General features: G+C 35.1%; 1 protein-coding gene across 14 annotated transcripts in view; it reads left to right on the top strand.

The window, feature by feature from the left end:
* Positions 1-26,407, top strand: part of LOC122632637 (potassium channel subfamily T member 2) — a 104,131-nt gene that overhangs the window by 71,719 nt on the left and 6,005 nt on the right. For 4 of the 14 annotated variants that reach the window (XM_043819691.1, XM_043819681.1, XM_043819690.1 and 1 more), the window contains 20 exons: positions 2,140-2,214; positions 3,958-4,041; positions 4,118-4,212; positions 8,620-8,803; positions 9,850-10,014; positions 10,205-10,425; positions 10,842-11,039; positions 11,223-11,449; positions 11,614-12,228; positions 13,978-14,139; positions 14,338-14,491; positions 15,933-15,941; positions 16,426-16,531; positions 16,691-16,818; positions 17,025-17,276; positions 17,451-17,622; positions 19,005-19,190; positions 19,288-19,419; positions 20,287-20,400; positions 20,930-26,342. In XM_043819691.1, coding sequence (XP_043675626.1) covers positions 2,140-2,214; positions 3,958-4,041; positions 4,118-4,212; positions 8,620-8,803; positions 9,850-10,014; positions 10,205-10,425; positions 10,842-11,039; positions 11,223-11,449; positions 11,614-12,228; positions 13,978-14,139; positions 14,338-14,491; positions 15,933-15,941; positions 16,426-16,531; positions 16,691-16,818; positions 17,025-17,276; positions 17,451-17,622; positions 19,005-19,190; positions 19,288-19,419; positions 20,287-20,400; positions 20,930-21,835 — 4,185 coding nt within the window. In that variant the 3' untranslated portion in view covers positions 21,836-26,342. Of the gene's footprint in view, positions 1-2,139; positions 2,215-3,957; positions 4,042-4,117; positions 4,213-8,619; positions 8,804-9,849; positions 10,015-10,204; positions 10,426-10,841; positions 11,040-11,222; positions 11,450-11,613; positions 12,229-13,977; positions 14,140-14,337; positions 14,492-15,932; positions 15,942-16,425; positions 16,532-16,690; positions 16,819-17,024; positions 17,277-17,450; positions 17,623-19,004; positions 19,191-19,287; positions 19,420-20,286; positions 20,511-20,690; positions 26,343-26,407 lie in introns of those variants that run through there. The other 10 variants (XM_043819687.1, XM_043819695.1, XM_043819683.1 and 7 more) reach the window with 9 other exon arrangements.

Raw genomic sequence — 26,407 nt, 5'->3', positions numbered from 1 at the left:
AAGAGAGGAAAAAGATCAGAATAAGTTTGCTTTTACGGTACCAGTAGTTTTCCATATCTGGAGCAAGAGATTTGCTTTTTGAGAATCCGTCATGGTCGTCTGTCTCTCGTATGGACGGAAGAGGCCTTGAGCGGTCTAAAACGCGAATGGACTATACAGGAAAGAGAATCGACCCATCGAAAGAGCTTGCAAGCCTGAAAGCTGTACGATGGATAACTGAAAATCTACAGTGAGGTCCTGCATATAAATGAAAATTTACCAATGTTCAAGTACAACGTGTCGCTGAAACAAGCCTTCCTGTAATAATATTTAAATTTAAGGATTCTATTTAAATTCCTCGGCCCTTTTCTTCCTTCCACATATAGAATCTATAGCAATGGAAATACACAAATGCTTACTACTTATTCGTGTATTGTAAAAAGGGACAGCGAAGCTACGCTTTTTTATAAATAAAGAAAGTCGCTCACGTGCGAGTGATAATGCTTTTTCTTTAATACTATTCTTTAGTATCTAGGATAAAAAACATATATGAACAATCTTTTAAATCTTTAGGAAAAATCCATCAGAGAAAAGTAATTCTTTTCTAAGTAATATAAATGAAAGAGCTGCCTGTCGACAGCATGTTGACATCAGTAAAACGCAATTTACTTCGTTGATAGGTCCGTATTAAGTTCTACGTGAATTTTTCGTACGTGAGACTTAAGTAATTAAAATCGATGGTTGCGCTCGTTTCCTTCCGTTCGGTTATTCGACATTTAATAAAACAATAAAAGCGGAACGATCGATCAGCGATGTGACGATCCGCCATCGAGCGAACCTTTGAAAAATTCTATCCAAAATCTGACTTTGACGGATGAACGGTGTACCTAGTATGGTATAGTGCAGTAAAGGTTATCCTATAGTTACAAAATAAAAACTTGGAAAGTTCAAAAAAATTTTTCCAAGAATTTCCTCAATCTAAGTCTGTTTTACATTTTTATATTATATATATATGAATGAATGACGAGCTTAAGTAATACATTTGTATTACTACATTCACTTAATGTCCATCTCCAAAGTATCTATATTTTGTTTCATAATCTTTAAGACAGTGATTTTAGCGAACTTTCATTATGATGCAAAAAGTTAGAATATTTATTATAATAAGTCTGCCTGATTAAAATGTACAATGTTATTTGAATTCCGTATTTGCCGTTGGAGATTAAAATCGGAGTAAGGTGGTTGCATATGTAAAGATTATATGCATACACATACATGAACGATATTTCTTATATGAGAAGCTAAGATAAAAATCCAGGAACTTGCAAAGCGTTTTTTTAAGCGTTTTTCCGTTCTGTTAACTTAACAATAAAATTATCGTGACTCAAATTATTTTAATTACTTGAAATGTTTTTCTAAAATATTCGATTAATCGAATATCGTCCAAATCGATAATCGTAATCTACACATTCGGTCTGGACTTTTTAAAATCGATTATGACTAAACAGAAAATATTCTTTCTGGAATTTGAAACAATTAAACATTTGTTTTCCGTGAACTAATAATACGATAGTACTAATAGTACTAATAGTACGGAAGAGATTTTCATTCGTATCATAAAAATTACAGTAAACTTAACACGTTTTTCTAATAGATAATAAATGCAAAATGAATTAATCAATTTAACCCGGATAAGATAGTACTTTATCTGATGATACGTGTAGTCTATTCGTTTAGAAATTAGCGATTATAGCATATCAAATTAATTATCTCAAGAACGATATGCTCACGACTAAATAGTTAGATCCAGTAGATAATTTAAACGATTCAATAATAAAATTAATTAGATCTAGATATTCGTTTTGAAAGAGACCTAATTACAAATAGATACGATTGCTCGATTTGCTGTAAGATTCTAAAAAATTAAAGATCTCATGAGATGCTCGATCGAAGAATAAATAATATTTTTTTGATCGTTCGAGATAGCTGTTATCCGAGAATACGATAGCAAGGAAATATTCTCAAAAGATTCGCGATGAGAAAATAGAAAGTGCAGGACGACTTTATAAAGTGCTATGCTGTATTTGGAACATTCTTAACCGCATTCCTATTGATAACATTGTCACTGGATATGTTGAGCTGTCTTCCTAATGTCCACAGGGTAACGTCTGGCAGCAGCTTCTATCGTTCCACTTCATATTGGAGTTAGTCAACACTATACCTTTCACGATTACGGTAAGTCATCTTCGTTTGCTTCTAATCGATAATAGTTGTTGTAGTCTCTTCTATTTGGCACGATCGCTTTCTCGATTGATTTGTAAGATATATTTTGTGTGAATAATGAACTTGGAATCCGAGTTAGACAAAATCACGATATTGCATCGATCTCTTCGATCCCCAAAGGGATTAACCTTTATCTCTTCGCGAACAGGATATATAATGACATTACGTGCGATATCTCTATTGTGCTTCTGAATTTAATTAATTTAACATCATTAGTTCAACCTCATGTGTTACGCGGCAGCGTTTTCCAACAATATGAAAGCTTCTCCGTGATTCATTATGTTTTAGAATTGCTTACATATATATTATTAAACAATATATATTTAATTTATCATTTTCACGTATAAACTATATTATATATAATTATATAATATATATATATATATATATATATATATATATACATAAATATATATAAAGTAGTTCAATAATAATAGTAAGAGTAACGGTAAATAAATAGAAGCAGTAACAATGTGATTATTCCTTAACTTCAGCGTAAGACTAAGTGCAGAGTAAGTGCTCGTTTATCAATTATTTATTAATTTTATATATTTTAACATTTAATCTGAACACTTTTTTTGCAAAATAAGATAAATTTAGTACATAAGAATCTGTTAATAATTTTTTTTTAATTTATAAAAAAATTTGTTATAGAAATTATTTATAAAAAATTGTTAATTAATTATTAATAATAGGTTAACAAAATAGAAAAACTTTTGACTTTTAAAATGCTATTTGAATCAAGTTTCTACGACTTTTAATTCCAAAGATATTCCCATGTAAATGGAAAACGCTATTAATAATGTAGATACAAATATTTTTTTAAATAAAAAAATAATTTATTTATTAATTATTTATTAATTTATGTAATTTTATAAACCAGTTGCAATTTAAATTTTTTGACAAAATAAGATGAATTTAGTTTAAAAGAATTTGTTTATAAAAATTATTTATAACAAATTGTTAATTAATTATTAACAATATGTTGAAAAAATAGAAAAAAAATTGCTCTTTAAAATGGTGTCGGATTCAACTCTCTACGACTTTTAGTTCCAAAGATATTCCCATCTAAATATAAGGTTACATTAATCCATTAACCTATATAATTTCATTCATATTGCCTCGGTGACACACTGACCTATATAAATTCCGAGAATTTACGCAACCGTACTACTACTACTACTATTACTACGAACAGCTGTACTATACGATTTATGAATGAAAATCTTTCGAAGGCGATATCTTCGGAACGGAAAGTCGTAGAAACTTGAAACAAACGCCGTTTTCAAGAGAAAATTATTCTCTATTTATTTAAATATAGCAACAATATCCATATAATAAAAACGATTTTGTTAATAATTTTTAATATTGAATTTTTTCTTTTTTTCGTAATGAGGATATAATTATAATGAAATCATAAAAATTTTTATTATAATTATGTAAATTTTAATTTGTTTATTTAAAATAAAAAATATAAAGATCTATTAGTTGTCAATGTACAAATTTGTATGATTAAAAATTCAAAAGATCTTCCTTTTATAATAAAGTCGCTTCGCTTACCTTGTGCTTATTTCCATAAAATAATGAAAAATTATATTAAAAGGGAATAAATACCTGTGTCATTTCTACAATCGTTTTATAGAATAAACTAAGCTATGTCTAAAAAATTTTCATTTATTTAAAACATGGTTTCAGTTACTATATCCACCTATGCGAAATCTTTTCATCCCGGTGTTCTTAAACTGTTGGTTGGCCAAACATTCATTGGAGAATATGTTTGTGAGTACTTTGATATCTGTGAGCACTTTTTCCTACTAATTAGATGGTTTATGAATAATATTCTTTGTATTTTTAGAATGATTTGCATAGAGCCATGCAAAAATCTCAGTCGGCTTTGAGTCAACAGCTTATGATCCTTAGTGCAACGTTACTGTGCCTTGTCTTTACTAGGTGAGTCTTTGAATTTATTTCTTTAAAACTCTCTACCATGTGTTTACATAATAATTTTATTTCAATTTTATTTCAATGAAGAAGCAATTAGTATTCGTAGCATTGCAAAGTACGAACATAAACGATTAATATTATTTTGACGAGAATTCTATAGTAAATTGTATGCAATCTTGAATAATTATTGAAGAAACTTTGTGATGGAGAGAATCTATAAGCCAGAATGTTTGAAACTTCGTACCGTAGTTAATGTTCTAACGTTTTGTTAATACAGTGACGTAGTACTCAACGAGTAAATTTTCAATGTATTAATATAGCAAGATTCGCTGCAAGAGAACTTTGTTTCGTAAACATGCTGACCGCTTTAAAATTGAAATTAATTTCGAAATTCTTTTGAAGTGAATAAATATAAAATATATAATCGATCTATCGAAAGACTAATTGTGTTAATTTCTTAACATGAGATCGTCTGCAAAATAAGATCGTATTCCATCCTTCCTTTTATCGCTCATCGAATAGAATTTATTATTTGTAATAGTAATTATCTGAACAATTACTTTCTATTCTATCAAAAATCGTGTGAACATCCTTCGTATATATTGGAATTGATCGTTGAAAGGACTAACAAAGTATCGATCAATCTTTTGTTTAACCATTTGGAATTGCGATTAGAATTTTCTAAAGACGTCCTCAAATAAAATGGAAATTATTATAAAAAATGGGAAAACATTAATTTGTCATAAATTTAGGAAAGTATTGATCATGACTCATAAGTTAAATCTACGAAAATTTTTTCAAAGAATTGTTTTTTCTTTTTTTTTCCTTTTATTTTTCTTCTAAGAAGAAAACGAAAAGTTCATTCGAAATCTTTCTGTTCATACATCAATGATAATAGAACAAGGGCGTTGACCTTCCACGATAAACGATTCATTAATATTTGCTAATCGAAAAATTCATTTCTTTGACCGCGAAACGCTTAATTATCAAGGGTGACTTTTTAACCTCATATGGTACCACTTTGGGCGTGTTTGAAACGCCGACTCGTTAATTTGTTTGTGGACATTATTCAGCAGTTTCTACGTGGCATGCTAATTTTCTTCGTCGACTCTCGTGTCAACGATGCCGCACCCCTTTTCTGAATGTAGACAATCTATACATCGAGCGTCGACGATTTTTTATCCGTTGATATAAATTTATCTATAAACCTAAAAGAATTCTAAGAAAGCCAGGTTAAAAAGAAAAGGCAAACAAAAAATTATAAAATAATTGACATTGTAAGATTACATTGATATACAACTCATACGTCCAATCTCAAATCGTACAAATTTTTTGACTACTTCTTCTTATAACTTCGTTAACTATAATTGGCGAACGTTCTTAGAATTATAATTGAGTTTCTACGGCAAAAAGAGGCAGAAGGCTGCAGACGTTAACATGATTAGAGTGAATTTATAGTATTGGCTGTTTCGATCAAATCCACTGGCTCAACGTTACCGCTCGTTATTTAAGTTTACGCAACGCGTTATGTTTGTTTCATACACGACTTATTGCTTTATACGGATAATGAGAAAAGTTTTCTAGTGAGCGTGCCGGAAGTTCGTGCATACGAATTTATCGTGAGCGTGGATCTCCTCGGATCTCCTCTCTCCGTTAATATCTTACTAAAATAATCAGACATTCGTATTTGTAGCTTGTTCTCGCTTTTAAGTGATTAGTTCAGTTTTTCTCTCTCTTTCTCTCTCCTTCCTTCTTTCTCTTTCTCTCTCTTTCTCTCTCTCTCCCTCTGTCTTTCAGTCTCTTTCCCTCTCTCTCTTGCGAAAGAAGAAGACGGAGAATTTTTTTGTGAGACGTTTAAATTTTCCTCCCTTTACAAACAGCTTCTTCGTAATTTTAATGAAAAATCAGAATGAAACTCAACAACGATTGTGACTTATGTTTTGAAGAATAAAGAGAGAGAGAAAGAGAGAGAGAGGGAAGGAGAGAGTAGAGAAAGAAACGAGCAAAATATCGAATTTCTGAATAAGTAGAAAGAGTAAAGAGAAGATTCCGTAGTGTTAGTTTCATCTAATATTCGTCTCGTTAAAAAAATAGTACAAAAAAAGTTGTACAAATCAAAAGTGGTTAGACGCGTGACGACATCGTATAATCGATCATATCCTCGTTCAATATCAGTAAGTATATTTGAAAGTTACATCATACAAGTACAATGTTACGTTCACAAGTTTTTCTTACGAGAAAGACAGAGAAAGAAGACGAAAGAGAGAAAGGTGGGTTGGCGAGGGTTGAAACAAAGTGGGGATGAGAAAAGTAAAAAATAAAGTCGGTTGATCGACTCGGATCGTAATGTGGGACATGTATTAATAAATAATCGTGGCGGCTTCTGCAGATGGATTGGTGTCACCATCGATCGCGTCGGATTTATTATGTATGGTGTAATTCTGATGCGACGTACAAAGTCGTATCGTTTTGCCCTTGTAATCGGTGCGTTACTAGCGACCAGGCCTATATCTTCTAAGATCGCACTTCTTCCTTAAGACCTTGAAAAGATAGAAAGACTCCGACGTACTCTTCATCCGTCAAAAGCTACGAAGAAAACGTGTAGACGTCTTATTTCAAATTATTTCTTACGAAATCACTCTACGAATCTAATGCAATTTGTTATACCTACGCTTTCCTTTCTCACTCGAAAGAACCTTTTAAAGAGTTTTTTCTTTTTCTACTGGCAAATTCTAAAGCAATTTTTCAAATGGCAACGTCAGTAACGACGGTAACCTACCACGGACTAACTTTCTCTATATTTTAAAAGACATTGCTGTATATTCTCACTTTCTTTTTGATATTTCTAAGAAATAGTATTTCATAAGCAATCCTTAGATTTTTACTTGCTTATCCTCCCATTGTTTTCTTTTCAATCGTTTGACATTTGCGAACGTCAAACGTTTACTTGGACGTTTTGAATGCTTGAATACTTTTGATTATAAAGCCGATAGAAACATCTTCTCGTTGTCTTACTCAAATGCATCAAGAAACAAATTAATTACATCGACAAAGGGCAGATCTTTCCTCAAAGGATATTTCCATTAACCTGTATTTGATTTTCACAACTCTCAGCGCAGGTAAAGCAAATAAATCACGATCTTAGATAACAAATTATTAATTAATAATTTTGATTCAAGAGAAAATTCCGTCGGAATTTTTTAAACATCATTTTTCGCAATTTCTATATTGAAACCGACACTTTGGTTCTATCATGTCTACGGCGCTTAATCGTTAAAATCACACGCGATAACTTTTTTAACGCTATTAGGCTACTTAAAGCTATTATGACGTGTTCGCACGACTTTTAAACCATTTTTTTTATGATCACTGTGGCATAATGCAGTAGAATGTCCTATAACAATTAAATATAACAGTCTGAACATTTTTACGATCTCATAATTATACTTGCTAACCAATCGCTGTTCTTGCACGGTATTCTCTTTTTTATTATTCGATATTTTATTTCCATATAATTTATTGCGATTCGATATCTTCGATTTATTCTATTAAGTTTGCAATAAAACTATTAAAGGGATCATAGAAAACGATTAATATTAAAATGAATTGAACAAATCCTATTGGATTTTTTTATTCATTTCGCTTAATCAATGTAAAGAATAGAAACAAAGAATATACTATTAAAAAATTCAGCAATAAGAATTCCAAAAGACAGGATATACAAAAATATTTACAGCTTAAATGCAATCTTATAGAATGAATGCAGAACAAATTCTCTTGGTATCCTTTGGCTGGCTATGTAAATCCTTTATTTAATGTCACGTTTCATTAATGCGAGTCTCGTTATAACATGCCGCAATGGTCGTCTGGTTTGCTGAACGAGTGAATAGCTTCTGTTAGGAAAGGAGAGGGATATAAAGGGAGTGAAAAAAGGAGAGAAAAAGGAAAAAAAAAAATAGAGAAATATCCATGCTGATATAGATATAAAAAGGAGGCCGCATGCATAATGGATATCAGTCGTTTATAAATGCCAGTCCTTACTACGGCCAGTAAACCGCTTGGTCTACAACCTTTTTCTGCAGCCCTTCATGGTCCATCCTTTTCTACAGAATTTATCAAATATTTGTAGTCGTCATTACAATACCTCTTTGGCATTTTATTTATCGAACAAAGGAAACCATTCGATTATTCCTTATATCAGACGGTAAAATAGAATTTTACCATCGTAATGGAGCATTCGTTAGTATCACAAAGTAATATTGGCTACAAATGTATACAAAATAATTCGGTAAGCAGTAACGACAACAAATAGCAAGCTATCTTTTTACTATTGATTAAAATGGAAGAATTAAATGGAATTAATTTAAATGGGAGAGATACGAGTTTTTCTTTTTCTTTCCTTTTCGGTTTCAGCGTATGCGGAATCCAACATTTTCAAAGGGCAGGGCACAGGCACTTGAATCTGTTTCAGAGCACGTATTTCGTCGTCGTAACATTTTCTACAGTAGGTTACGGAGACTTCGTGCCCGATATTTGGCCCTCGCAGCTTTATATGGTTATTATGATCTGCGTCGCTCTCATAGTATTACCAACACAGGTACGTACATCATTCTTCCTTGCAACTCTCGATCGTACGACAATCGATGCGGAAGTAAGACTTATTTCGAACATTTGGGACAATTATATTTTTGTATATATTTTTTATATATACATTTACGACGAACTATATATGTATATATCTATATACAAGTTATAAAACATATTATTTAAATCATATGATCTAAATATTTAAATCTTTCCGATAGAGAACGTAGACTTATCTTATAATGAAAAATACATATATGGACAACCGTTCGAGTATCTGTATATCTGAGAACAGATTCAGCAGCTTCACATTTGATTAGAAAATGTCAAATATATCGACGATGACGAATCAATTTCACAGGTAAAAACGAGAGAGGAAAATTTAACCTCGACGTCCGTCGACGATCAAAATACGCGTGCTAACTCAATCAGAGATGGTATGATCCAGTGTAAAGTATCGGCCACGTAACGTCGACTCTCGAATTTTCGAGAGTGGTATAGGAGCTGTCCGTTTAAATAGAGAGCGACATTGAACTGTTTAAAAATGGCGGCTCGGGTTAGAGTGGTACTATTTCACAATCGTCTACGAAGGTTGACGGATGGCAAAGCGCTCGAACCGAGGAACTGTCGATCGTCGATAACGACGACAATGATAGCTATGATATTGCCCTATTCAACTGTCAAATTGCCTGTCACCTACATACATGCGAGAAATTGCGATTCTCATCCACGCTGGTCATACTTGCATGCGAATGCATTTCTACTCGTGATTTCGCTCGGTCGAATTCTCACTTGTGACTTGTCTCGGGTCGATAGTATCTCCCGATGATCAAATATTTATTCAAAATCACTCGAAAAGCGCGAACTTTCTTTTCGCTCGGACGATGCGAATATAAAGAACTAATAAAAAAAAAGAAGAAAACAAAACAAAAGGAAAAGAAAAATAACACAAATTCCATAAGATTTTCTATTCGTATTGACATTTCTAGAAATTGTTTTGCGAAACACGTAGAATACCAAGTTCTATATACGGCATGTTTCTTTTATCTTTCTTCACAGTTCGAACAGCTGGCTTTTACCTGGATGGAACGACAAAAGTTGGGTGGCTCTTATTCGTCTCACAGGGCGCAAAGCGAAAAACACGTAGTCGTTTGCAGTACGACGTTACACGCTGACACCATCATGGATTTCTTAAATGAATTCTACGCTCATCCCTTATTGCAGGTCTGACATGCTATACTCAAATTATATTCATTAAAGTTCTAAAACTTTGTCCTCGGGACACGAACTCGTTCTAGTTTATCCATCGATCCATCGATCGATCCATCTTAAAAAGCACTTAACATGTAAAACTCGAATTCTCGAGCAGACGATCGACCGATCCTCTGCTAAAATCGATTCTAAACATATTTAGGATTATTACGTCGTTCTCCTATCCCCGATGGAACTCGACACGACGATGAGAATGATCCTACAGGTGCCGATCTGGGCGCAAAGAGTGATTTATATTCAGGGATCCTGTCTGAAAGACGGCGACCTAGCAAGAGCTAGGATGAACGAGGCGGAAGCTTGTTTCGTCCTTGCTGCGCGAAATTACGCTGACAAAACGGCTGCCGACGAGCACACGATACTAAGGTCGGTCTTTACCGCAGTGCCATATCGATTGATATTTGCAACTTCGTCATTTTCCTTCGTGATAGCCGTAGTTAAACGGATAGATGTTCGCGATCGGATTATCTACAGCTACACGATCAATAAGCGTTCGCGAGAAAATTTAATCGAAGAATTTTTGTAATTTCATATTTACATTTACTCAAAAATTATTATTGAAATTTCTGTCAATATCTGAAATTTTTATTGACATCGCGTCGATGGAAATATTATCGAAATCGAAAAAGTATCGACATTCGTAAATAGATCGAATGAAATCGTTTCTTCCGCACCACTCTATTTTATTGATATACATTTCTATCAACGAGTTGATGAATATTTTTATATAAATTAAATTTAATTCAATTAAAATTGAAATTATTTCGCTTTGACGCACGTAGGTCGTGGGCGGTAAAGGATTTCGCTCCGAACGTCCCACAGTACGTTCAGATTTTCCGTCCAGAGAACAAGCTCCACGTGAAATTCGCGGAACACGTTGTTTGCGAGGACGAGTTCAAGTACGCTCTTTTAGCGAATAATTGTACGTGTCCTGGCGCATCGACCTTGGTCACGCTCCTGCTACATACCTCGAGAGGACAGTAAGTTGTCTTTTTTCTCTCGTTCTTTCTTTTGCTGATGTGAAAAAAAATTTTTCATGAACTAATCCCCATTCCCTGCGAATGAACTTAATGAAAATGTGACGAATGTATATGGAATGTACACATTAGTAACTTTCATCAAGATTGTCCTTTTACGACGAGCATCCGCATCTCGTATTTTAGGGAGGGGCAACAGTCGCAAGAGGAATGGCACAGACTATACGGCAAATGTTCCGGCAACGAGATTTACCATATAATCCTCGGAGATTCACGATTCTTTGGGGAATACGAGGGCAAGTCCTTCACTTACGCATCCTTTCACAGCCACCGGAAATACGGCGTTGCGTTGGTGGCCGTCAGACCCGCTGAACTTCCCGAATTTTACGAAGACACCATTCTCCTCAATCCCGGTAGGACGCCTCCCTCGAGAACGATACCTTTTGAATACGATTTATCTCTCTTTCTCTCTCTTTCTCTCTCTCCCCCCTTTCTCTCTTTCTTTTATATCCTTTAAATTCGTTCTATTCGAGAAGAAAGAATAAAAAAAAAAAGGAACGTATGTCTTGATCGACAGGTCCCAGGCACATAATGAAAAAGACAGATACCTGCTACTATATGAGCATTACGAAGGAAGAAAACTCAGCGTTCGTTGTAGCAAATCATCAAAGTAGTGGTGCCGAGCCTGCTCAAGTAGTCGTCGAGACGAAAACTGATGCGACTTCTGGTAGTACAACGGGTAGTGGCTCAACAACGAATACCAACGCAACGACGAACACAATAACAACGACGATAACTTCTTCGTGCATAGCACCTACGACAACTACCACTACAACAACCACGATGACCCTCACAATGAGCTGCAGTACGCCAGGAACCGGTGGTTCAGCAGGAGGTGGAGGTGGTGGAGGAGGAGGAGGAGGAGGAGGAAGTGCTGGGAACGGTACTGCAATGAGCCACGGTGCTGCCGAACAGCATCGGCCATTTTCCAACAGTTGTAACGTTGCTCTCAGCGAAACATCCTCAAGGCAGGATACCTGCACGGGGCCCCGAGGACAGCAGGCTCGTACCACGAACGGTACCACGCCCGCGAATGCTCCCAGGGCCCCGTTACCGCCACAGGTTATTTTGCAGGTCCTCCCTAGCACGCCCACACCACACCAACACCACCTACTCGCATCCGATGTCCACCGTGAGTGTTGCATGCGCCTCTCTCTCTCTCTCTCTCTTTTTCTTTCTTTTTCTTTTTTTATTTCTACCTCTTTAATTACTTATCTATTTTTATTTATTTATTTATTTTTACTTCCACCTTTCACTTTTTTTACTCTTCATTTTTACGATTTATCCATGGAAAATTAGGTAAAATTCTATAAAAAGTAACGGAATTGGAATACGTTAAGGGAGAATATATATAATATTTACCATAAATAAATAGACGAGACGTATGTCTATAATAAGCGTGTCTTTTGCTTTTAATAATAACTTTGACTGTAATAATGTCAAATAAATGAGAGACAATTTTAATGCTGTATCATTTTCAAAAATAACTAAAAATCGGAATTTCGTAAAGCTGGGACTATAATACCAGTACTTGATTATCGTGAAAGTTCGTTCGATAACCTCGTTTTCTCTCATCGTGCGGCAACGCAATTTTTCAACGATAGCCTTGGGGTATATATCGTGGAACTGGGCTTTCCAATATTAGAACATAAGTGCTCTATAATCTCATATCTCCCCGTCGAGCGTCTCCACTTCCTTTTATGTTTACTGCATGCTCTTCCGCTCACACGTTGCCCATATCTTCGAACGCTTTCTTCTTTCATAGAGAAAGAAGCTGATAATAGCGTGCAAATTAAAAAATAAAAAGAAGATAAAAAAAAATATGGAGAGAAAAACTTGGAAAATTCGAATTTCGTTGGGAGAACGCAAACTTTGTAGCTACGATTAGGCGACGTATAATTGCACATAATTACGTCAGAATGCCCTGCTAGTTTTATGCATTGTAATTCTTGCTTGGTGCATGACTTCGCCCGAGTAGCCAGTTTCGGTGCATGTTTCTGTAATACTTTTGCACGGAAAGAAACGATTAACACCGAGATCAAGAAAGTTATTCAACCGACTTGGCAAGAGGAAAGTTGGACTCATTTTCATAGATACTTATGCCGATTAACGGAAAATTTTTAAATCGAATAATCGTTTTATTAACCATAAATAACTTTTCTACTCGATATTTTCTTTCCATCATTTTATCCCCATCAGTTTACGAGATAAGTAAAAAGATTTTCTTTACAAATTATTTTTTCTCATTAAAATGTAATTATCATAGATAAGGTAAAACACGTGTTTCTTATTTTTAACATCTTTATCAACATGTACAATTTTAACGAAATCTTAATCAGTATCTTTCTCTTGATCGATTGTGGATATAAGCTTTTCTTTCCGTGTCAAGTAATTCCGTGCCATATTAATTATCTCCAGCACATCTCGCATTTTTAATACATCTTGCTTCTCACACGTTCGATACATTTTATTATACTTACAATAAAACGTAACATAAATGACACAATGTGCTTACGCGTGGAAAATGTGGAAATTAGTGAAATGAAATAGTTCGTCATTTATTAATACGTAATAAGAAGAGAGAAAAGAATAGATTGTTGTTTATACTTATTGTTATGAGAAATCTTCGTCTAATTCGTTCTGATAATGTTTAATTGCATTATAATGTGTGGAGACATTAATATGAATGAATTAGACGTATAAAATTTTTCTATTAGAACTTTCGATCATCGTCATTTATATTATCACGACTCAACACATATATCTATATCACTTCTCTCTTTATCAAATATATACTTTGAAGATCACATAATCGCACATCACGAAGTATTCGTCGAATGTATTGAGACGAGCTCACTATCGTTGATTTCTCCTGTTGTAGCGACTTATCTCGATCCCGGAGGGTTAGGAGATTCGAGACCGTATTTAAAAGAAACTTGCTCTACTCCACAAACACCGATTACGGGGAATCACCTTGATGTACCGCGTTCTCTCGATCCTAATCCAAATCTTCTTAGTCCAGAAATTCTCACTCAAAGAAGAGGTAACGAGAGAAATAAATAATAATTAATTAAACTTTTCGCTCCGACGCACTTATGAAATAACGTGTTTCTATCGATATGCTATCGCGTTCGAAGCGAAAAGGTTAAAAAGATAAATTTTTAATTGAGTTGTACCTACCGCAAAGAGTATCTAAAATAGAATGTTGAAGTAATTAAATCAATCGAATTCGAATCATTAGGAAGCAGAAGGCCGAGTATCCTACCTGTGCCTGATATGTTAACGAGCTCAACCTTGCATCTACCAGGGCAAGAATCCTTGGATCATGAAGGAGATGAATCCGAGGACGAGATGGACGACGATGTTCCGTGGAGATCACCGAGTGAAAAGATAGCGTGAGTATATTCTTTTTTCTTTTCTTTTTATCTTTCTGTCTCACTCTCTTTCTCTCTTTCTCTCTAGCTCTCTCTTTCTCTCTCTCTCTCTCTCTCTCTCTGTCTCTCTCTCTCTCTTTTTCTTTCTTTCTCTCTCTTTCTTTCTCTCTTTCTTTATCTCTATCTTTTCCTGCATCTTTTATTTTATTTATTGAACTACACCCGAGGGTCCCAGGAATCAAGGTATAAACGAGGAAACTGAATAAGCAAAAAGATGATCGATCGTTCGACGTTAAAAAATCTCGATTCGAATGTTCCGATTAGAAATATATGCTAGGCAGATCAAATTTGCTTTTCTCGATAGCTGATTGAAATAGATGGAAATAATTCGATCCAGGTTTGAAACGTCGAGCGTATTATGAAATTCAGAGTATGTTCACGTTAGACTAACGCTAGAATACCAGCTCCATTTTTGTCTCATTTTCTGATCTCTTTAATCTTAAATTCATATCGTTTCAAAGAGAATACGATCTTGCACTGTGCATTTGCATGGCACAATCTTGTGCATTATATATATACATATATGTATATATATGTATATATCATATTAGATAATATATATTTTTATCCACACAAACGTGTGTAAATAAATATATGCATATATGTATACATATATACTTATCTTCTTGTCGAAAAAAATCTTTCCTTCTCTTTTCTTTTTCAATATATCTTCACGCGTTTTATCGCGCGTATCGAAGCGTGTAAAGAGCAGCTTAAGTGAAAAACTCTTAGGATACGAGGACTATACGATCGTACGGAAAACGAGCAGTATGGTTAACGATGACATTGCTCGCAAGACATGAACGTCGTTTCTACTTAATATCACCGTACTATCGTGCCATCGTATCGTCCATCTCCGAAATGGAGAATAGTCAGATAATTATGCAAGTATGAACCGTAAACTCGCACTCTGTTTATCCTGTTTCTGCACTGTTATCTTGCGTTACACCCCCGTCCCAATCGCGATTGTTAGTTTATTAGCATGAATCAAGTCGCACCTTTTTTTCTCGGGTTCTACGGGATTTCGTACGATCGATGTGATAAATAGAAAGTCGATCGCTGTTTATTATCGTTATTTTTTTTTACGTTTGTTGCGAGATTGTTATAGATTCGTAATGATCTAATCGGATCGGTCTTGACGTTTGATGTAAAAAAAAAGAGTTATTAGAGATTCTCTAAGAATCCGTAATGTATAATTATATAAGTTTTCGTTCGATGGTCGATGTGTCCTGTCTCAATGTATCTCGATGCCTGTTCCACTCACGGCACCGACCGTGCCGTCGTATCGCTGTTCGATGCTGTCCTGCCTGACACCCTATAAATCCTCGTGGATATTTTCGCTGTCTTCTTTCCTGCATCATCTTTGTGCACTGCGTCTTGCCGCACGACTTTCGTCCAACAGATTCAAAGGGTGAGTTTACCGTTTATTTCTTTTCATTCCTAAGATATAGATAGAGATATTAGTTACCTATATGTCATAGAGGAGCCTATAGCGAACCTCCCTTATTATTGGCTTGATAATATTTCGACGCACTTTCTAAACCGTGATAATTACTTTAGTATGCACGTATCGATATCTCGAAATAGTTTCATTAATACATATCGTAATAATTTTTATTACAGCGATTTTCATTCACGAATTGAAAAGTGCGCTCTATGCAAGAATGGTTTTATACTTGCAAAACGAAAAGCTGTAAGAAAATTGAGAGGCGACGATTTTGTCAACTTAAACTCTCGATATTTATTCCCTCTTGCTACGTTAACACCACGTCGTCGTACCTTTTCTTTACGTTCTCGTAAAGAGTAAGAAACGACTGAATTACGACGTTCTCGCTTTAAAAGTAAAGTCGAAGGAAAGAGCAATAAAATTTAATCGGTCATCGATAATGTTACAGGATAGTCAAGGGTTTTCCACCGGTATCGCCTTTTATCGGAGTTTCTCCTACTTTGTGTTACCTTTTGAAGGAAAAGAAACCCCTTTGCTGTCTACAATTAGCTCAGGTATTTTCTTCTCTTGATATATCAACCTAACTAAATCCATGTTTTCTTCCTAATTCTTTAATAATATCCATATAAAAAACAATATGAAAAATTATGGTTTCATTATATATCATTGAAATAAAAACGAAAGAGTAGACGCAAGTATAATCTTTTGGACAGGTTTGCGAACACTGCACCTATAGAAACGCTAAGGAATATAACTGGCAGAACAAAACAATAATTCTCGCCGCTGACTACGCCAGTAATGGAATTTACAACTTCATAATTCCTCTACGAGCACACTTCAGGTACAATAAAACTTTTCTTTCTAAAGAAAACTCTGAAATCTGATTAATCGTTTTAATATTTTTTATTTAATTAAAAATTATCGCGAACGTTTTACGGATTGATCAGAAATATCGAATGATATGTAACTATAATATGTATGTGCATTTTCCTCTTATTTTGAAAACAAAATCCTGTTACAAAGTTGATCTTTTGTGTATGTACACAGGTCGAAAACATCGCTAAATCCTATCATTCTCCTTCTCGAAAGAAGACCAGAAATCGCCTTTTTGGACGCAGTATCATATTTTCCCCTCGTGTATTGGATGCTGGGATCCATCGATTGTTTGGATGATCTCCTTCGTGCTGGCATCACTTTAGCGGAAAATGTCGTCGTTGTGAACAAGGAACTGAGCAATTCCGCAGAGGAAGATACTTTGGCCGATTGCAATACCATCGTCGCGGTTCAAACGATGTTCAAGTCGGTATTCCTGTCATTTCCTTTATTGGATACTATTTGAAAAGAAAGAAAATATATATATATACATATATATGTGTATATATAGATATATGTACATACACATACATATATCAAGCATACAAACCGTAGAGTGAGATAAATGGAACGAATAAGTTTTCTTCATTTTGTCGACAGATTCTTTCCAAGCATAAAGAGCATAACAGAATTGTCCCAATCGAGCAACATGCGTTTCATGCAGTTTCGGGCACATGACAAATATGCTCTTCATCTCAGCAAAATGGAAAAGGTACTCCTCAGTGCTACTTCCGGTGACAACTACCACAATGAGCCTCCGATGGGCTCTCCGGTAACACGATATCACTCACTCTCTGACCTCTGATTGATAATTGATTGATTGATTGTTGGATTGACCGATCAATTGACTGTGAAAAATCTATCCTTTTTTTATCACCGATCATTACACAGCTCGTACTCATCGTTCTCGTACGTTAAATAAAATTAATAAATATAAGCTTACGTTAATAATTTAACATCTTTCTTATTAATCTATTACAAGAATTAAAATACTATATCTTGTACGATTATAATTACTTATTAAAAATTAATTGATAGTAAGTCCATTATCGTAGAAAAAGCCTTTGCGTTAAACACTTTGGAAAATAAATCGTCTACCATGAAAATAAATGACATGAAAGATGCAAAAAAATGCAATTAGCTCGCGCTTCGAGGCAAAGATGGTTATGCGCAAAGTGTTCTTTTAAGCATGCATTTTTTATCAAAATATTTCTCTGACCTATTTTTGCCACGTTGTAGCCAAATGGGAAACTTTTGTTTCTAAGCAAAATTATGAAAAAAATCGCGAACGAATTTCTCTTTGATGGTTCAATTCGGTGGATTTAACGAAAACGATGAAAACGTGCTAAAGATCCTTTAAGATTGGCATCGCTAGAGCATCGCTAATAGATAGCTAGTAGATAATTATAGCAAGCATAAGTGCTGAAGAGGTCTTAACGCACTAGTTGATAAAATCAAATTTCTAATGGAAATTCATTGGAAAATGTTTTATCCAAAATGGTTGGATTACGTTAATAACACGATTAGTGCCTCGAGATCATTAGAATGCTTCGTAGTCTCCTTGCAAATAGTGCACTCCTTCAGTATATCCATGAAAGTTCTTAGAGATAAAAAGCATGATACATTGCATCGATCTATATGTCATATCTATATTATATTTGACATTACTAAAAATTTTTAAAGAATCAAATTCATATCGATTACGAATATAGATACTTTATAGACTTGTTTGATCAACTATACATTCTCTCAACGTGTGTTTATACTTTCACGTCTTATCGTTTGCTATTTATTATTAACGTAACCTAACGTAACGTAACGTAGTTAGCTTAACGCGTATTATTTATTCGCGATCGAAGAACACATATTTTTTTCATGAGATTATTACGAAGATCCTTTTCACGCGACACCACATTCTCTCATAACGAAAGCCTGCAATTAATATATTATTTTTTAAGAATATACCAAAACTAAATCAATTAAGGAAAAAAGTTGGAAACAAAGTAAGCATAATTATTACAAAGAAAGAACAAATGAATATGCACGTGTGGAGAACGAGATTAGTTTAGAATTTTATGGACGTAGGATAGATCAAAATTTACGATCAGATGGTAGAATGTATTTGTGAACAAAATTATTATATATTTTTAACAGAGAGAAAAGGAAAGGGGATCTCACATATCGTATATGTTCCGGTTGCCATTTGCCGCTGGTAGTGTCTTCAGCGCCTCAATGCTCGACACGCTCCTCTATCAAGCTTTTGTCAAGGATTATGTAATAACATTTGTAAGATTGCTGCTTGGGGTCGATCAGGCCCCTGGATCTGGATTTCTAACGTCGGTAAAAGAATCAGGAGATTATCTCAATTTTCTCGATGTTTCCTATTAAGCAACAACATCATAGGGTGTCCAACTCACAAAGAAACATATTTCTATAGATGAGAATAACAAAGGACGACATGTGGATACGAACCTACGGCAGATTATACCAAAAGCTTTGCTCAACTACCTGCGAGATTCCAATTGGTATTTACAGAACGCAGGACACAACAGTATCGGATACTTCGCACGTGAGTAAAACATTCTTTAGTATAGACATTCTTAAGAATGGTTAATTTTTTGTAACCATTCGAAGGATACGATAAAACTCGTTAAATGGCAGCTGTGAGTAGCGCATGATCGTGCTCTCGCTCTCTCGTTCTCCTCATTTTTTCCCGATTATCCGTCTTATTTGTGCAACTTTCCGAAAAGAGAGATAAAAAGGAGAAAAAGGATAATGCGATTGTAACCTCGCATCTTGACAAACCGATGCTCGAAGCACGTCCTCCGATTTCTCCAGCATATTCTTCTTTTCTTATCAACGAAATCCTGCATCGTGTTTTAGAAATTAGTACGATTATGTAGTACGCTTTCTTCTGTCGATATATTTTTTTTTCTGCATTGACATTAGCGGAACGGATAACGTCGAACGGCGGCAGTCTCGATGTATTTACAAAGCTTTCAAGATAAAAAATGGTTAGATCGCTAATCGAGATAGGCGCACGATCAATAACGTAGTGTAGCTTGATCGAAAGCTAAGCCTAGTACGAGACGTAGTAAATAATATCATCGAAGTTGATAAAAATGTATTCGTATGAACGTACATACATCGTGTGTGTGTGTGTGTGTGTGTGTGTGTGTGTGTGTGTATAGTGTATATATATATGCTACGGAAGTGGCAAAATGAATAAAAATTAGTCGGAGGCGATTAGACGTAACATAGAGCTAATCACTAACGTAAAAGTAAAAGAAGAAAAGTGATAGGCAAGGTGTGCCTTGTCAGAAAAGAAATGACAAAGAGAATGAAAAACGAACGATACAACCGAGGCTGAAGAGCGAAAGTTGGTGACGGCGAATCGTTTGTTCAGTAAGAGTAGTCTTGCTTGTCATTTTGGCAGGGCGACTCAGACGCAGAGAGCGACGCCGGCGTCGGCGTGACGTACAAGGTGCGTCATTCGGCGGCAGCATCATGCCTTGCAAATTGCTCCACCCGTGACAAGGGTACTTCAGCCGTGAGTACAGTGTCGAGAAATTGCCTGTTCGCTGTTCTTTGTTCCTAACGTTTCCCTCCAATCTCGTGTTCTATTAAATTTACGATTTTCGTTTGATTTCTCTCTCTCTCTCTCTCTCTATTTCACACTTTTCCTTTTCCACTGTCACCTTCTCTTCCTCTTATTCCTGCACCTCTTTATTTTTGGTCTTCTCTTCTTCTTCTTTTTCTTCTTCTTATTTTTCGTCTTTTAATAATTTTTCCTTGTACAGCTCTTTGTCTCACTATCGCTCGATCTGCCTTGTTTCCCAGCGTATTCATGGGGCACAGAAATGGTGCATGCACAAAGTCGCTTCGACTGAACCGCTGCAAATTACTCAACTTTGCTCTTTCGTTGATACCATCGGAACGGTGATCGATGCCGCGACGAGCGATGAAGCAATGCAGCGTCGGTTACCGTCGACGTATCGCACGGATCGCTTTTAAGTTATCATCGAATTTAAGAAAAGAAAAGAACTTAACGTGTCGCTCTTGTCTTCTCCTGGCATTAGTATTCGGTGAGTCTCGGCGACGAGGCACGCGACAACCATGCTCAACAGATCGAGAGGGCTGAAATCGCAAACCTGGTACGTTCGAGAATGGAATCACTGAACCTACCAGTTGCGGACTACGACGACGTCTCGGAGAAACGGAACAACCTGTCCTACGTTATCATCAATCCGAGCTGCGACCTAAAACTGGAGGAGGGCGACATAGTCTATCTCGTGAGGCCAAGTCCGTTCTCAGCCCAGAAGACCTTCGAGCGTCACAACTCACGGCGTAAGAGCAACATCAGCTTTTGCTCGGCTCAGCTAGTCTCGCAGATGAACGCAACCGTCGCCTCGGCTGGATTTACCGGTGGTCCGGGTAGCCGTCGAGGTTCAGCCATAGGCTTGGCCAGAGCACCGCCATTAGGTACCACCAAATCGAACTCTTTGTCTCTTCCCGACAGTCCTACCGTTGCCGGTACGCTTCGAGGCCGTTCAAATTCCCTGAGAGTCGTCGACGACATTCTGTTGCGACGTAGCAACTCCTTGAGACAAGGACTGACGGTCTCAAGGAGGAAGAGCAGTCTAGAAGACATCGGGCTGGGCGCTCTCTCGCATCCCACCAATCATAATCCTATAAAGATCGCGCTGAATGGATCCATCGGTTTGGAAGTGACGCCACCCGAGGAAGGTTCTTTGGGTGGTGGTGGTGCTAGTAATACGGGCATACTCGACATCGGTCTCCCATCCATGCCGAGTCTTGGCGTTGGAGTTGGATTCGGACCGACGCTAGCTCCAGGACTCTGCAGTTCCTTGGGCGGCCTATACGATCCGTCTACTCTTCAGAGTCCTATGGTGCAATCACCTCAATCGCCGCAAATTCAAGCTGCCACGCAGGATCCACAGCACATACAGGGGACGATAGTATGATATAACCTTATGTGGGGACGCAGACTCTCTGGCGTAGTGCGAAACAAATGGCTCTAGCGTTCCCACATTAGGTATTAGAATCGTACATCGTTAGCGAGCGTAGCGTGCTTGCCCGTAATGAACCGGTGGAAGCACCCGATTCACTCAAACGGCTTGGAATTGCGATGGAAAATGTGCAAACCGCATTGCGACTTTTCCATCGTCTTCCTAATCCGAATAGAACGTAGACGAACCCAAGTAGATACTCCTATGATGCAGTAATATTTCCTTACAGTTACTCGAAGCGAATTACAAACTGTGATATACTATACTTTCGTATACGTTGCATTATCTCGTTGGGACTAATTTTTTAATTCGACACATTTTATTACTCTTTTTTTTTGTTTGTTTTCTTAACAAACGATATTACGATCAAAGATGTAACTTCATCTTTTCATTAAATATTTGGTATGTGTTCAGTAAAACAAGATATATATTCATAATTGTCGAAAGAAGACATTTTTGTGAACGATTTACTACTGTCATCACAAACTATATACTTACAAACAGTTGTTTGCATAGTAATGTGATTGGCGAAACGAGATATCTTTCTGTCAATCGTAAATGGTCAACGTGATACGACGTTCAGAGCAAATGATATATATATATATATATATATATATATATATATAATATACATATATATGTGTGTCAGGCTCGTAACTAGAAAGAACCAAAGAATATTAACGTGATTTATTCATTATTTGAAAAGTTAAACCTTTCGATCGGTGACAAATATCTAATTTGGAATTTCTTAAGTACAGCAAAGGGACTTGACGAAAGGGACTTGATATATTCAACAAATTATTACTAATTTTATTAGAAGTGATTTATAGTTTTCCGTATATGCGAGATAGTAAATTCGAAAAAGAAAGAAAGAAATCCGAATTAGATAGATTTTACCTGATCAATTTGGTACATTCTCGACTTCAAAAAACAAAGGATATTAACGTGAATATCCGCTTAGAGAAATTCCAAATAATTTTATACTAGGAGAATTTACGGTGAGAGTATACAAAATACAAAAGAATATGTATGTATATATATATATTCTACACATAAGAACATATATATACAAAACAGAGTATATATATATATATAATTATAAATATAAAAGAATATATATATACATATATATATATGATTATAAATATAAAACTATGACCATTCTAATCATATCAGTCAACAATGACATTCGAAAAAGTCATCGTACTATACGTAGGTATATTAAAACCAAAAAAACCGAGTAGAAGAGGCGTAGATGCTTAAGATACGTAAAAATTAAAGTTTCAACAGGATTCGGAAAGATGCTTTTCATTAGCAAAGTTTCTATTTTCAAATCTGATCCGAAATTGTACGAACGATTCGATCGATATGAAAGGAAATTCAATCCTAATGTGAACAATACAAATGTTTCTTCATCTCTTGTATTAATTCCATAGTAAATTATAATGCATATTGCAAAATGATAAATTTTATGGATACTCATCCATAAAAAATTATTTAGCGTTAGCAAAAGGGCAAAGACGTTCCTGCTTTATTTGGACAATCCGTTTTATTAGTTATTTCGGAATCCATGCCAATCCTGAAATGTCTTAAGAGTCTATTTTTTGACTTTTTCAGCGCCAAATTCTCGGCGTTTCGAGCCAAATGCGATCGTTCGTTGACCAATTTACACGTTTTTTCGACCAAATCGTCATCCTTCGCGTGATACGTATTTACATATTGCTTGGAAATTGCTTTTACTAGCCCTGCCATTAACGACGCTACGATTTCAATCAGTCGAATTAGTTCGTCTCGTATTTGCCTCAAATGCGATAATTCTTACCAATTACTATTATCAATTTTATTGTATCTTACAGCAAGACGAATTTCACAGGAAAATCAAAATAACTTATTAATGACCTTACTTTATACAACTTTCTCTTTGTCTCTTTTTAATGTCATGCATACAATAGACAATATTTTATCCTAGAGCAATGATCATACTAATTCCTATAACAGAGGTATGCACTTTGAATTATCGCATTGTTTCATGAATCTTTGATTAGTCATCTTATTGAAAGAAAAAAATGTTCAACACTATAGTTTTATTATTGGTAGAATGCGATCTTGGTTTCGATCGGCGAACGAACTTTTAATTTGATAGAAATCGGCGTTGAAGTAATTTTAAATATTCTTGTAAGTCGTTTCCTCGATCTCTTCTTATATTCGCTTTTCTCACATTCGCTCGGTACATTTTTCTCGTAATATAGAACGAAGAGTGTTGATTATTAAGAACAAATATGGATTATCTTCGTTAGAACGACGAAGACTCGGTAGCGTTTTGTATATATATATAACGTATAGGTATATAGCACATGCGTGAGGTATTTTTCAGTAGGAGGTAATTTTCTATGTCCTAAATCATAAAAGCTCGAATAAAAAAATTCGAGAAATTCATGCGACTTCATCTTGACGTTAACGCGTTAAGAAAATATTCGCGGAGTCTCATATATTTTTTCCGAAGAGCATATTTAAAATAGTCGCCGATGAGTACGAGGAATCGAAAAAAAACTGTTTGATGTTATCGACCGGACGAATTAAGGGTATAAAAAGATTTAACTCTAAAATCTCTATTGGAACTCATTTGAGTTAACATTTATTGTCGATCGTTAACAGAGTACAAATGAAATAGTTATTTTTCTTTTCTTTCCTCGCTCGAATAAACATTTATCGCTTGACTACTCGCGCGTAGCTCGATTTTCTCGGAAAAAAATCGATTGTCATGTTTTACCTTCTACTTCTCGATACTTACATTGATTTAAAATAGATATAAATCTTTTTAAAGAATTATTACGATCGACCTCTCGGTATGCAAAAACAGAAAAATGACGAGCGAACGACGATATCGAATATTTTACTTCCCTCTAGAAAGTGTAGAGATTATTATGGAGGAATAACTGAGTACTGAAAAAATAAATTACAAAATTTGTCCGCATACCATAATTCGTTGTCACGGTAGCGATACGAGTGGTAGTTCAAAGATGTATATAGTTGGTTATATATCTAGACGATAGGATCATCTTACAAACATATGACCTGAATCTTCGTAGTTTAATTGGTACGAATAGTTGAAAGAATTTTATGCTGTGGAGGACGACCGCCCAAACGATGTCCTGAATGGGGAAACTTCGAATGTGTTTTTTCTAGTAATTTATAACTTAAGTAATTCAAATGTATACAAAATTATAAAGAAAGAAGAGAAGGTATTATCGCTTGTTCTAATAAGCTCGATGTCTTCGTATACTTACAATATTCATCCTAAGATAAATCTTAACATTTTATGATAAAAAATAAAATATATTCAACAAAGATGAATGTAGCTATACGAAGATAGTCCAAGATTGGTAAAATGTGATGATTCCTTATTTAGGACAAATTTAACCCTTAAAAGCTCTAATGACAAAAATCGCGTTAATGCTATTTATTATATTTATATATATTTTTTAAATGTCATCGAAGTATATTATTTGTTATTTTATAAAGTTAATATCAATCAAAAACAAAAACAAATGCAATTGTTTTTATTATCATCTAATATTAGATGAAAATCATCTAAAGTAATTTGTGCAGCGTTTGCCGTGATACATAGCCATGATTACGGCAAACAAATATTTTTTTTTGCACTTTGTGCATTTACTCCATACTTCTTTTCTTCTTGAAGTAAAACTTTAGCCATTATAGACTTTAAGGGTTAAACGAAATATTTTCAATCTCATCGGATGGTCGACTATACGTTTATGAACGGCTGATGACCAATTTCTATTTCTTAGCCTTTTTGCATTTGTTCATTTCTTCTCGATCTAACGATACGATCTTTGCCAAAATGTGGAAAACAAGTTCGCGTCTTGTGAACAACGATATCGCGACTTTCTATTTAACGAAAAAATCATCAGAATCGAAGCACAAATTTCTCACAATTTCTAATACTTAGTCCGTGTATAATATTTGTAAATTCTATTGTATTACATTTTCATTTACCGAATCTCAGAAGTACTCTTGTATCTCTTTTCTTTCGTAAGCATGACAGACAATTCTTTTCGCACTGAGCACTGCACAAATTTTGTTCTCACTTCAAAAAAAAAAAAAAAATAATAAAAGAAAAGAAAAAGAGAGAGAGAGAGAGAGAGAGAGAGAGAGAGAGAGAGAGAGAGAGTATAGAACAAAAGAATCTGGCGTATCTCGACGACCTTATTTCGAACGCACGACTACTACATAGACGAACATGTTCTTACAATTAGAATTTAAGCAATTAAGCATTCCTCGACCATTAACAAACAAGATTGTAAACGGATGTACGTAATGTAAAATAATAAATGGAAAAAAAAAACGGAGAAAGAATGTAAACTATATATATACATGCAATGTGTTGCAACGCGATGCGAGTGTAAATTTATTATGAATAAATTATTATAAAGCAAAGGAACAAACGTTCGTGTCGTTTAGATATGACCAATAAAATTCTTCGTATTCCTTCTCTCGTAACTCGGA

Source organism: Vespula pensylvanica, chromosome 10 (genome assembly GCF_014466175.1).
Source record: "Vespula pensylvanica isolate Volc-1 chromosome 10, ASM1446617v1, whole genome shotgun sequence".
NCBI classification, from domain to species: Eukaryota; Metazoa; Arthropoda; class Insecta; order Hymenoptera; family Vespidae; genus Vespula; species Vespula pensylvanica.
The sequence above is the reverse complement of the archived record's forward strand: the minus strand, read 5'-3'. Positions and strand labels throughout refer to the sequence as shown.